Genomic DNA, 13,407 nt, shown 5'->3' with positions numbered 1-13,407 from the left:
TGCTTTAAATTATAGTTATATTAATTTAAAATAAGTTCATTTCACTGGAAAAAAGAGAATAATCACAAATTTTCCAATCAATAATGTTTTAAACTACTAAAATGATATATTATTACATTATGATTTAATTATGGAATAATAATTTTGTTAATTTTTTTGTAATTATTTATATTTATAGTATATATTTCAATTTTAGGAATAATTTTGTATCAAAAATGTGTCTTTGTCCTCTCATCTTGGAAAATATAGGTTTTTGCCAATTTGCTTGGCAAAAGCCTGTTTTTGCCAGGACGGTTTTTACCGGTATTTACCATAGTTTTTTCCACCTGCGGCAAAATCTTGCCAACCCTGGTGTGAACTGTAAAAGAAATTAGTTTAGCTTATTACCTAAAATTAATTTGATTTTAAGACTTTTTCTTTTTTTTTGGTGAGAAATTCGAAGAGATATAAATAATTGTCTATAAACTTGAAGCTAATTTATGTAAATTTAGAGTTTATAACAGAATATAAAAGTGAGAAAAAATGATCAAATGAATGAACACAGAAAACAATGTTACACATAAGAGAAAATAGCTCTTCCGGGTTGGCCTCTTTTCTTCACCTCACGTCCGCTTTGAAGAGAATGTACATAATGGTTTATTCATAGAAGATTCCAGGGGAATTAAATATATGTCCGTATTGAGAGGTATCCATTTTGCAGAAGTGTCCATAACAGGAGGTTTCGCTGTATTTCTATATATCTTTCGTATATGTTGAAGTTATCAGTAAATGACTACAAAATTATTGGTCAGAAGTATAAATCGCAAGGCTATATAAAAGGTTGATATTTGTAAAGTAAACTATAATTTTTCATTTCAGATAAGTGGCCAAAAACTGCTTCGGGTCTTCCAAGCACAGCTGGTACTACAGCAAGTGTTGCATTTATTCGTAAAGGAAAACTGTATACTGGCCATGTTGGAGATTCAAGGATAGTTATTGGATTAAAAGAACGAGGTAATTTACATTGGGATCCTTTTATGTTAATTAGGTATCATAGTGTTTTTGTTCACTGTTTCGAAATTTTTTATTTCTTAATGCTTATGAAAATTAAAGTCCACTGTTCAAAGTTTGCTTTAAGTTATTATGCTGAGTTTGTATATTTCAAATACTTTTGAATTTCAGTAATATTTTGTCTGGTCTGATGCAGAGTTGGGCAAATTATTACCTTTGTGTAATAATTTGCACAATTCTGCTTTTCAAAGAAAGTGATGGCAATTCTCTGAAACTTTCTGAGGGTTTTGTTTACAGTCTAAGAACAGTACCTCTGATTCTAGAAAATGTATTTGAAATATTGGAAATTAAAAAAAAGAAAGAAAAAAAGAATGAACAAGTGGAAGTGTTTGAAAAATGATCGTCAAGAAAACTTGGAATTATAATTGATTCAAGCATGTTAAAAGTTGTTTTTTAAAAAAAATCCTGCTTTTTAAGTTTTCTAACACATAAAAACTTTTTTTTATTGACACAACTCATACTAACTTTTTCTGAATTTGTTTTCTTTCTTTTTTAAAAAAAGAAAGACTTGTTTATTAGTAGTTCCTAGCTTTTCTGACTATCTTTTTCCATTCTGTATTATCCTTTTGTCTGTGAGAAGGGATTATAATAGTTAATGTGATAAAAATAATGATAATCTATTTATCTGTATATTTCTATATAAAATTCAATACATAATCTTTTTCTTCAATTTGCCATTTACAGATATGGATGCTTGGCAAGCAGAGAGTCTCACAATTGATCATAAGCCAGAATCACCTCAAGAGAAGCAGAGAATTATTGAATCTGGTGGATTGGTTATGAACAAATCTGGCGTTGAAAGAGTTGTTTGGAAAAGACCACGCCCAGGCCACGAAGGACCTATTTTACGTAGCACAGATTTTGAAAAGATACCATTCCTTGCTGTTGCACGATCCTTAGGTATGGGTTACTTGCTTAATATAGATTTTAGTTACTAAATTTAAGAGTTAAATTGGGTAGAAATGCATTGAACATAAATCACTTCATTTAAAAAAAATTTTTTAAAGGCAGAAATTAATCTCCCTTTTATGAGTTTCTTAAGCAAAAATCTTATTTTTACTTTTAAATAACATAGATCTAGATTTTGTATTCAAGTAACATGAATTTTACCCTATTCAAAACTTAGTATATTTTAGGCAATTACATTGATTTAACTTTAATTAAAATATGAACTTTTTAATGTAAAATCAATGAACCAGAGGTGTGATGCCTTATGATGAAACTCTTAATCTTTTGTTTCTGGGTGATTATCTTTCAATCCAATAACAAAACGAAATACTTAATTCTAATTGTAGTCCTGTTCTCCATATGACTTACTAGATGGCAGCATTTATTTATCATCTCATATGATTCAGTTGATCAACGGCTGCCAAATGGCAGTCTTTGAAAGGATTGTTAATGGCTGCGAAGGATTTGTTAAAGAAGAAAGATTTTTCTATCGACAGTCATCAGTCAAATTTTCCACCTGTCTTTCGACGCTAAGTGACATTGATAGAATATTATTGCTTTTATTGTGATTATTAAGTACACTTACATCATTATAATTTTTTTTGATTTTTGTTTATCATCCTCGGTTTTCACCTTAAAGAAAAACTTCATTGAAAGTATACATTTGTAAATTTACCACCTTAAATAGCTTTGATTTTTAAAAATCGCTGGAACTTGTCTATTTTTTTTTTAAAGTAAGAAATTTGAAAACTCACTCTAATCAGAGACGGAATTTCTCCTCCTCGTAAAGAAAAAGAGAGAGATGCTATTCTGCAAGATTAAATATTTTCTGCTTGGTGTTTTGTGAGGATCAAAAGATTTGCAAGTGCTCCACTAGAGGGCACCACTTTGCTTTCATATCAGCTAATCAGCTCTCTGATTCTTCTGCCAACTAACAAAGCTGTTGTTAAACGGCAATATCACTCACGGTTTGTGACCGTCAAAACTCACTTGTTCTGTTCATTAGGTGGAACGTATTTCAGTGAGCTGTCATCACATGTACTGTCAATAAATTCGCCATAACACTAGCAGAGCTTTACTGTCTAAAATTTTCATTTAAAAAAAAGGAAACTGGCCCACCAGTTAAATTTTATGTTTAGTTTTTCAAATATATAAGAAACAATTTTAATTTTTTCAAGCTGACTAGCAGTCATATGATTATTGCTTAATCTGATACATCAGATTGCTTCATTGTTGTGTCTTTAAATTCATGCATTTTATTTAAGTCTAAATAATTATCTTAAAAAAATTTCTTCATATGTAAAATGTTTAGGTGATTTATGGAGCTACGATCATTTACAACAAGAGTTTGCTGTTAGTCCTGAACCTGATCTTGGAGTAATGAATCTTGATCTCAAAAAGGATAAATGTTTAATTCTTGCATCTGATGGATTGTGGAACATTATGTCTCCCCAAGCTGCTGTTCATTTAGTGCAAGATGTGGAAAATGAAAATAGGAAGCTGATAACAAAATTTGGAATCTCAGAAAATATAGTGAGTTTTACATTTGTAGCAGCTTTTACTCAAAGTGTATCTTTTGAGCATTAATTGAATTTGCATTTGAACAAATTTTTATAGTAATTTTTGCTCACACAAGTTTACGTAAAATATTTATTAAATAATCAGGTAATTTTTTTCTTTCTTTCCAGAAATAAAAATAGATAAAAGGACATCTTTTGGTGTTATAAACATACAGTTGGTCATGCATAGTAATTATATCGAAATAATTTAACAACACTACTCTTTATTTAAAATTAAGCTTATTAAAACTCAGTTTATTTCAATTCAAAAGTTTTTGTATTTGTTTGATTTGGTTTATGTAGTTGCAAATATTATAAAATTTGTTTTATTGTCAAATTTTGTAACATAGATTGGCTCATATAAAATAGCATATTTAAAGCCTGCCTCTTGAATAATTTAGATTACATTTTGATGTATACCTATCACATATTAGATCAAAAGTAGTTAAGGGTGTTTCTTTTTCCTCTCTTGATGTACAGGCTTTGACCACTGTTAAATCATTGTGAAAAAACTAAGAGAATGCGAAAACAAAGCCTTTTAAATTAAAAGTCTAACATCTAAATGGATAATAAAATTTCTTAGATTGATTTTAAATGAAATTTAAATAACAGGGATTTAATTAGGAAAAATTTGAGCCGATTAACTGGTCTTTTAGAAATTATTTATCCATAAAAAAAGATCTTTCTCAAATTAATTTATAGTAAAGGTAGGCTTTTCTCAATACTATATTTATTTTAAAATTTGACAATTCGTAAAATTCTTTTTTAAAAACAAAGTGAATGGTGTCTTCTACAATTTTTCAATGAGAATTTTTTTTCGCATATCCATAAACATATGAATATTTTTTTCTTCACAATGTTAAAAAACAGGTTTTTTCACAAAATTTTTGCATTGACCATTACATAACATAAGATTTTTGACTTTCTCTTTAGTGATTACCAGCCACAATGTGTTTTTGTTAGTTATTCAAATCTTTTTATGACGTATGTTATTAGTGACTTTAAAAAAGTTACTCTGCTTCAACTTTTTCAAACATATGCTTTAATTCAGATAAATTTTTTCAGCATTTGACTCTGTGCAATCCGTCTAAAGTACTGGTCGATTGTGCTCTGGAAAGATGGAACCAACTTCAAACCAGGGCTGACAATGTTAGTGTGGTTACAGTGATGCTGGATCAAACAAAATCCTCAGAAGATGAAGTACTTAAGGAGCAGCTTATACTTAAAATGAATTATCCTGGTAGTTTGCAGGTTTGGGATGTCGGTCTCCGCTCCAAAGGGTCAGTTTCCGAGTCTTGTGACAGTGCGGAATCTACGGCTAGTGCTGCCACAGCAGAGGAAAGTGCAGACAATAATTTAGAAGGTAACCTTTTAAATTTCATGGACATCGGCTTTTATAGCTTCATTATATATGCATCTTTTAAAGACTTTAATTTATGCAGACCTTATAGTCTAATATAGACCATAATCTAACCATGTTTAAGACACATTCAAGTTTTATCAAATATTAAAACAAAAAAAATTGAACTGAAAAATAGAATAAAAAACAGAAGAAAAAATAATAAAATAATTTAAAAAGTTTATTTGTTTAGAATACATGCTAAGATTTAAAAACTCATTCACTATGTTGCAGACTTACAGTTTCTGATGCTAAATGAATAAAAAGCATTCCTGCAATAGCGTAGGGTAAGGATGCTTAAGAGCAATTTCAAGACCAACATCACGATTGTGGCAATTTGATCAGCCTTAGGCGCAAGCTACCTTTTCTTCTCAAGCAAACTGGTACCCATTGATCTGAAGCAGGTTGAACTTAAAGCTACCAGTGGGAATCATATCTTCATAATCACTACCACTGAGCTCATGTTAAATAAATAAAAAAATATGGCCGTTACACTAAATACTGAAATATTTTTTTAAACAAGAAAAACCAACAGTGTAGCTTTAAATTTAACATATTTACAATAAAATATCGTGTAGAACTATCTACAGCTGGTAATACAAGTTACTGTTTAATAAGCCAATTACTTTTTTTTTTTTTTGAATGATTCTTAGGAAACGGGGGTTTCAAATTGGATTAATGTGCAATCAGAAATAATTTTTCTCCACATGTGAAAAAAAGTACCGGGAAAAGATTCATATTCATTTTAAATCAATTTGTTAATGGGTAACTACTAACTCATTATTTTTGATATATCTCATACACACAATGAGGCAATTTTTTTGTGCTTTGACTCCATACTAAATATACTTAACTTAAAATGCAATGAGTTTCTAGGAGTTACGATCTTCCCTTCCCTCCCTCCCTCGTTGAACAGCTGACCCAATTTTTGGGTTTACGACTACTAATGTTCAACGCCGCATCTTTGTAATTTTAAACCAGTTCAGAAGACAAGGAAATGCCTGGATCAGTATCCCCAGAGGTATTGATTTGTTATGGGAACATGGAGCACTTTGCGGCTCGACAGATTTAATGTGCACCAGTCACCATTTACTACCAGGGATGTCTTCGGCCGGCGGGGATCGAACCCACGAACTCTTGGACATGGGTCCAGTGCCCTACCAACCAGGCTATCGTGGCCTGATCCTATTTTTAGATATTTTTGTTCATTTTTAGAAGAGTTAAGATCACGTTTTTGAGAATTGTGTTTTTAATTCAAATTAATTTGCATGTTCTTTCAGCCTATTTTTAATTCAAAAGAAGCTTTTCCACCAACTTAATGTTAAAATGCTTGTTAATTATTGTTCCTTAGGTGTCTCATCTTTGCCTCAAATTTTAATAGATTCAGACAATGATCAATCATCTCTACCTGATCTTCTAGACGAAACACCGAGCTGTCATAGCAATAGTGAAAGACTAACCAATAGTCCATTGCAGTCTTGTTCTAATTTTCTTCCAGAATACTTCGCAAAAGCATCGAGAAAACTGGATGCTGATGGGATAGAAAATAGTCCATGTGCCATTCCTCGTTGGAGCAAAAATCCTTCTGGGCGTACCAGTCTTTCTACGCTTGTGACGTGGAGCAAGGTCGTTAGTTGCAGGCGTATGAGTGACCCCTTTCCCTATTCAAATTTAGATGTCGGATGTTCTGCAAAGGAAGATGGGGAGTGTTTTTCGGATGAAGAAAACAACGAAAGCTTGAACAGGGATGTGGAATGTTTAGGTTCTGTTCACTGTGAAGAAATGGGGTTTGATAGAGACACTTGTGAAGAAGATATCCCGTGCACTTGTAGTAAAATGTACAGTAGTTCCAGTGCTGTTTTGAATCGTCATAGTTTGAAAGTAACTTTAAATCAGCTAAGTAGCTTAGTTAAGTCTGCTAGTACTTATTCTATCAAAAGGAAATATTCTAGCACTGAAACTTTGCAATCAAGTGTGAGCACAAGTGAGTTAAGTGATGAAGGCAACAGTTCCCAAAAAAGAAGAGCCTGCACAAGATCTTCTATATTTCATCCTACTGAACAACCCGACATTTTAAGCTAAAATATGTAGGAATAGTTAGTTTGGTTTTAAACAGATATTTAATATATATATAATCATTATTTTCTATAATGTGTGATGTGTATGTCAATATTTGTATGTTATGTCTTGGTGATTTTTGTTGTGGGGAACGTATTTTAAAAATGGTGAAATTTTAGCTAAAATTTGTATATCTTATTTGTGTATGAAAACTATGCCAGAGAAACGTGTCCAAAGGTTAAGCTTAAATAATTTCCAGTTATCTCTTTCTACTTAACCCCTTGATTGCTGCGAGTGTTTATATATACGCTTTGCTAAGCCAATGCATTAACTGCCCCTGGCTTATGTATATGCCTTTCTTAAGTACACATTGCTTTTTGCCATGCGCTGCTGTCAGTAAAACTACTCTCACAGCTTTGGAGTGCAATATAATGACCGTGAGAGTGCTTTTAAAGAATTTCAGACAGGAGGAAAAGGGAGATGGGGAAGTTTCTGGAAAGTAAATCACAGCTGTGCGGTTATTGCTTGTGTTTCTTTTGAGTAGTACATGCTTTTTTACTTGCCCTTCTCTTCCATTTTTGTTTCTGTATGTAATAATGGTTTTTATTTTTTGTGCAAACGTGTCTGAGAGTGAATTAGATAACTATTTTTCTTCATCCAGAAACTTTAGAGTGATATTACTTCAGATGAAGAGGACTCTGATTGTGACTAATAGTTATAATTAAATTTTGTATTTTCTTTTTTTTTCTTTCTTGTAAAAGTAAATAGGTATTAGATTGAAAAGCGTGCCTTTTCTTTTTCTCCAATACACATCAAAACTATGCGTGTCTCTTTGGAAACTGGTGTCAATGGGGGAAGGGGGTGAATCTCAAAGCTTTCTCGGCACACCAGGGGTTAAAGCACAAATAGATGAAAACTATTATTTATATTAACTAAGCATTCAATTTTATAACAAAATAGTAAGTAAGATGAGCATAAACTATTAGACATGTGAGTGTAATTTGATTTGTACCACAGTAAACAGAGTCGTTAATTATTTTCAAAATAGAAAACAAAATAAATCATAAGGCTCTTTTCTATCAAAAGCAACCTTATTCATCCCTTTCTCAAGTCAATAACTTGGAAGGAAATCAAGTTAGTTTTTTAGAAACATTTTAAATAGTTGGAAATAAATAATAAAGTAAAAGTTTATATCAAATGTAAAATTTTTAATGAGGTAAATATAGTTTTATCTCATGTTAGAATTGATGAGATATTTGTTAAAAACTTTGTAAAATGTCCCTCGATAATTGCTATTATATAAAATTGTCTTCATTTAGCTGTTTTTGTATTTTTTTCTTCTTAAGTTCACTTTTCTGACTTATATTGAGAAAATGTATTTATTTTTACTATTTTATGACTTATTGTTTCGTGTCTTGAAATTTTTTTATTTTATTAAATGCATTGAATTTAATACTATCTTCAAGTGATAGACTAGTTATTTATGAATTTTTGTAGATATAGTTTGTTTTTGTATCATTTTCAGTTTTTTATAAATTGTATGGATGTAAATGCGTCGTGCAATTTAGAAATCAGCTTATTCACAATGTGTGTTTTTGTTTGTAGGAAAGAAATTCTTTTCGATCTCCATAGCTCCTATTAGAAAATACTGAATACTTCATGTTCATTTTCCAATATTTATATATCATATTTTTTAATCTCATAGCACATCATTAATTTTTAACATTAAATTTAAATTAGTTGTTGAATAATTAGTTATTCATTCAATTTAGATTTTTTTTATGGATTAACATTTCAACATACGAGAAGTTTATTTTATAATAGATTTTGAAGAGAATCTTCTTTCGCGCATTATTTTCTACTATCGTAATAAGTAATTATATGATAAAGAAATTAGCTAGATAAAAAGTTATTAAGGATAACTCAGTGCTGGACTATTATGTTTTTAGTAAAAATGTTAAAGCCAAATTATTTATATTTATTTTACCAATAAATGGTTTAATTACTTATAGTAAACAAATTCTTTAAGTCTAAGCAAATTTTCTATAAAATAAGTGCATGGCTTGTATTGATTGAATATTACTTATTAGTGAAATCATATATATAATGAACTTTATTTTATCATTGAATAGATATAACAATTATCCTGAATTTGAATTCCAGGTACATACTTTTTATTTAATTTGGGCAATAAAGTTTAATAAAAGAATAAACTAATCTTTGTTTCGAACGCACTCAACTTCTAGGCTTAATATATTGCAGAAGGCTGTGTGATACTCCTATCCATTTTGAAGTTAATTCTTCTAAGACTCACAAAAATATCAACAGGTTAATTTATTATGCTCTTCAATTATTAGGGAGGTTATAATTAAACCAGCGTTTTCATAAGGCTGTAAAATAATAACCCTGTCGGAATGACCGGATATTTCATCTGAGTATACACAAGGGCAATATGTTTTACAAAAGAAAAAGGTTAAAAAGTTTACCAATAGAGGGTGCTCTACTTATCGTATGATATAAAAACTATTCCTTTAAAAGAAACAAGAGTTTCAAAATTCTTATTGAAAGACATGACATGTTCACTACACATTGTAGTTCATTCACCAAGAGTTGAAACTTGGCTCCATCTCCTTGGATGCAGAGTTGATTTCAGTGGAGGAGAAGCATCTCCACGCTTGAAAATGAGAACCCTTAATGCAAACAGTGAATTTTTTTTCCAGTTAATTACTTTGCTTTATCATGTGCTATTATACCTTTCGTTACTCTAGTTATTTAAATATATTTTAAAACTACTGTTTTCCCTACAAAATGTCTCAAAAAGGACAAACTATTCCTAGAGAAATATCATCAAAATTATGAAATATTTAATGTTAAAAAAGTGCACATATTCAAAAAAATTATTTTTGTCATACGATTGCCAACTGTCTACCTTGTCCAGGATTGTTCACACCTTTCTCCCAAAAATAGCGAAATAGCCAAGTGCCAACTCCACGTGAATGAACTATACATTTGTGATAAAAAGCAAGAAACCGTTCTTGCAGAATAACTCCTCACGCATAACACATACCTGCCAAGTCTCCTGTTCACCTGCATATTCTCAAATTTTTCCATATTTGTTGGGGAAAAAAATTGGCAATAAAATATCCGCTAATGGCAAAAATACTTTTGTTATTTCTCAACAGATGGTGCTATTGCCAGTACCACAGTATGTTGAGTGTTAATAGTTTAAGTAATTTTAAATAGTTTAAAAAACTCTTCAGATTAAGATTTATAGAAATATTTTTTAATGTACGTGCTTATATTATTTCCAATTCTGAATTTCTTTCTTTGACTTGCATGATGTATCAAAACTTTTTCTGTTGTCCAAAAAACGTTAGTAAAAACACTTTATTTCTCCAATGTTGGCAGGTATGAGAGCCATGACTACGTTTTCAGATGCAGAACTGCATGTTCCCTGCCTCCCCTTTTTTTATCACAAGTATAATGCAGATTGCTCATGTTGCATCTTTAAATTAGTAATCTTGTAAAACAAAAGTTTTTAGAAATTTTTCATGACACAAACATTTATCAGTTAACTTATTTTTTCTTTTACATTGAGATAAATAATAAATCCAATTGCTTTCAAATTAATTGGTGAAATAACATCTGTTTGACCAATGGTATTTTTTTCAAGCCTTTTTTCAATTATCTATATCAAATTAATCCACCCTGTTTTAACGAATTTAAAGTTTAGAATTAAAGTTCACTTTTACCAAACATACTAAGGCACATATCTGTGATATTATGTATATAATCATGGTGTATGTTCAATTTATTGCAACCTTATTTTTTATTCTAGTCATGTATGTCAGTGTAAAATAACCATATTGCATTTTAAACCTTTGCTCTTTATGCCAAGTCACTAACACCAGTCTGTTTTTTTTCTCTAGATAACTCATTAATATTTTCTTGCAACTGTTGAATATTAGACAAAAAAAAAATGTGTAATGTTGCCAGTATTAGAGAAGTGCAAAGGTTACAATTCATTGTGTCTTGTCTGTAATTTTAAATAAATTTATTCAATTTTTGTTTTGATTATTATTTTCCATCACAGTCCATCTTAACGAAATACTGAGCTTTTAACTCTTTCGTGCTCGTGTAGAAGTATTAGGGATTAAAAATTAATTGCATGAAGACTGGAAGAATTTTAAATGGCATTGGGGGAAAAAAAATTGAGATTTCTTGGAAGGAAATCTTAAACCTTTTGTCTTTTGAGCTACCAATTTTCTATTGTATAGCAATGAAATCCGACCGCAAAGGGTTAGTTGCAAAATATAAGCTAATTTTGTTAGGCCCTTAAAATTCGCAGGTTTTAATAGATGCGTGTACTTAGGTACAACCCTTGAGTGTCTTCTCAAGAGTGGAAAAAATTTCTCAGTGAATTAGCAACAAGAAGTAGCAATAACCTTAGAAACCTCTCTTTTGAAAGTAAATTTAACACAACGCATTTGCCCGTGTCAGACATTCCCTTCTCTCACATAGCCAATCTTGCATCTCACATTTTATTTCTAATGCCTGTCTAGAAAAGCTTGTTTAGCCATTTTTTTTAGGTCCGTTCTAGAAAAATGGCTAAACGAGATTATAATTAGGGATGTAACAAATAGTGATTTGGCTGAATATGTCAAAAAAAAAAAAAATCGGCTGAATACTGAATAGAAGCAATTTTTTAAAAAGCAATGGGGAAAAATGACCGGTGGTTTATTTAAGTCTCCACTGCTTTTTTGTTGACTCGCCACATGGTGTTTATTTTCAGGTCTACATGAACTTTTTTCTATAGTTTAAATTACTAATGTAGATTTACCGGAATTGGCCTTGAAGAGTTTTCTCCCGCAATATAACGTCATCTTAAGAAAACTGCTAGTAAAAACAAGGTTCAAGGTATTGTGCATCCAAGTTTGTGTCACAATTAAATTGAATGTGAAGGTCTATTAGTTATGTAATTTTATACGAGAATATTATAATAAATTATTTATTATGCCACAAGAAGTTCATTTAGTTTGATGCAAGAAAAATCAATAACACTTTTTACCTAAAATGTGAGAGGCTTTGAAATCAACTATTAAAGTTGTATGCTTCTATAAATCAGAATGCTAAAAGTTAAAAAAAAAAAAAGCAGAAAATGACTGCCTTAAAAAAAACAAAAAAAACTCATTTTTACTGGAACTAGAACTTTTTGATCTGATATAATATTCTTTATATAAAGTATTGATGTTAATAGTAAATTAAAAAAAACTTTTGAAATATGTAATTTAATCTGAATTTTTGTAAATGAATAAATTTTTTTTCCATGCCAATCAGACTGTAGTGGTTAGATAGCTGATCTCACATCAGAAAGATCCTGGGTTTGAATCCCAGACAAGGCACGGATTTTCTGAACTATCTGTTCTTACTGTGGGAGCAACATTAGCCCACCTAATATGGTGCCCCTAAAAGAGTTGCCAACAAATCTGCCCTACTGACACCTGAATGACTATTGTTAATCTGGTGGGCATTGGGGGGGGGGGGGATTTCCAAATAATAACAATATTGAAAAGAAATTACTCAAATTTTTACTTCCAATGAAAATGTATTATTTACCTAACTTTTCTTTTGTTTAAAAGAATTATTTTCAGTACTTCTTCCTCTAGCAAGAAAGCAATATCTAAGTGAATGAAAAAAATTGCAATGTTACTTCTGTGTTAAATAATGTGACCATGAAAAAAACATTATTCTTTTTAGTTAAAGTAGTTCTGAAATATTTCATTTGTTAAAATTATTTGATAGAACATGATCAAGACTATCACTTATATCAGCACAAAAGTGTTACCATTAGTTAAGTTCAAAATTCTATTTCTTTTTGAATAAAAAAAGAGTCAATGTTTCAAAAGAAAAATGTATATAAAATGTGCAGTTTAATATACAGGGTATTCAAAAGCTATAAAATTTTTTTATAATGTTTTGCGATTATAGTATGAACCAAATATGTGTGGATTAAAATGAAAAAACTGAAAGTTTAATTGTGTTACAATTGCAATAAAAAAAAATCCGGGTTCTTTAATAAAATTTTTTTTGGTTGCCCCTTCCTCCTGGAGAAGAGAGCTTGAGTATGGTATCATTGAATAATTAAAAAATTAGACTTTAATATTGCTGCTTTTTGATTCAATGCATATTTTTCTTGATATTTGACTGTTTGCATACATTCTACTTTATGTTTGACTGTTTACATAATGTTTTCACGTAACAGCAACATATTTCTGAAACTGATAATCTTTTTTAAAAAAAGCGCAAAATTTTTTAAAATTTATATTTTCCAGGACCGAGAAAGGAAATACTTAGCCTACCTTAGAATACCTAGCAAATTAGCATGAGGTTACA

At 30.3% G+C, this 13,407-nt stretch overlaps 1 protein-coding gene and 1 long non-coding RNA gene across 2 annotated transcripts in view; both read left to right on the top strand.

The window, feature by feature from the left end:
* LOC107456551 (protein phosphatase 1D) overlaps positions 1–8,332 on the top strand; it is a 12,575-nt gene extending 4,243 nt beyond the window's left edge. The window contains exons 2-6 of the mRNA XM_016074440.3: positions 859–993; positions 1,735–1,950; positions 3,311–3,531; positions 4,623–4,920; positions 6,308–8,332. Coding sequence (XP_015929926.2) covers positions 859–993; positions 1,735–1,950; positions 3,311–3,531; positions 4,623–4,920; positions 6,308–7,038 — 1,601 coding nt within the window. The 3' untranslated portion in view covers positions 7,039–8,332. The remainder of the gene's footprint in view (positions 1–858; positions 994–1,734; positions 1,951–3,310; positions 3,532–4,622; positions 4,921–6,307) is intronic.
* Positions 8,333–9,061: 729 nt separating this feature from the next.
* Positions 9,062–11,081, top strand: LOC139425542 (uncharacterized). The gene is made up of 2 exons (XR_011636743.1): positions 9,062–9,177; positions 10,944–11,081. It is a non-coding gene; the product is annotated as an uncharacterized lncRNA (long non-coding RNA).
* The last annotated feature ends 2,326 nt before the right edge of the window (positions 11,082–13,407 follow it).

The sequence above is a fragment of the Parasteatoda tepidariorum genome, chromosome 5 (genome assembly GCF_043381705.1).
Source record: "Parasteatoda tepidariorum isolate YZ-2023 chromosome 5, CAS_Ptep_4.0, whole genome shotgun sequence".
Taxonomy (NCBI): Eukaryota; Metazoa; Arthropoda; class Arachnida; order Araneae; family Theridiidae; genus Parasteatoda; species Parasteatoda tepidariorum.
The sequence above is the reverse complement of the archived record's forward strand: the minus strand, read 5'-3'. Positions and strand labels throughout refer to the sequence as shown.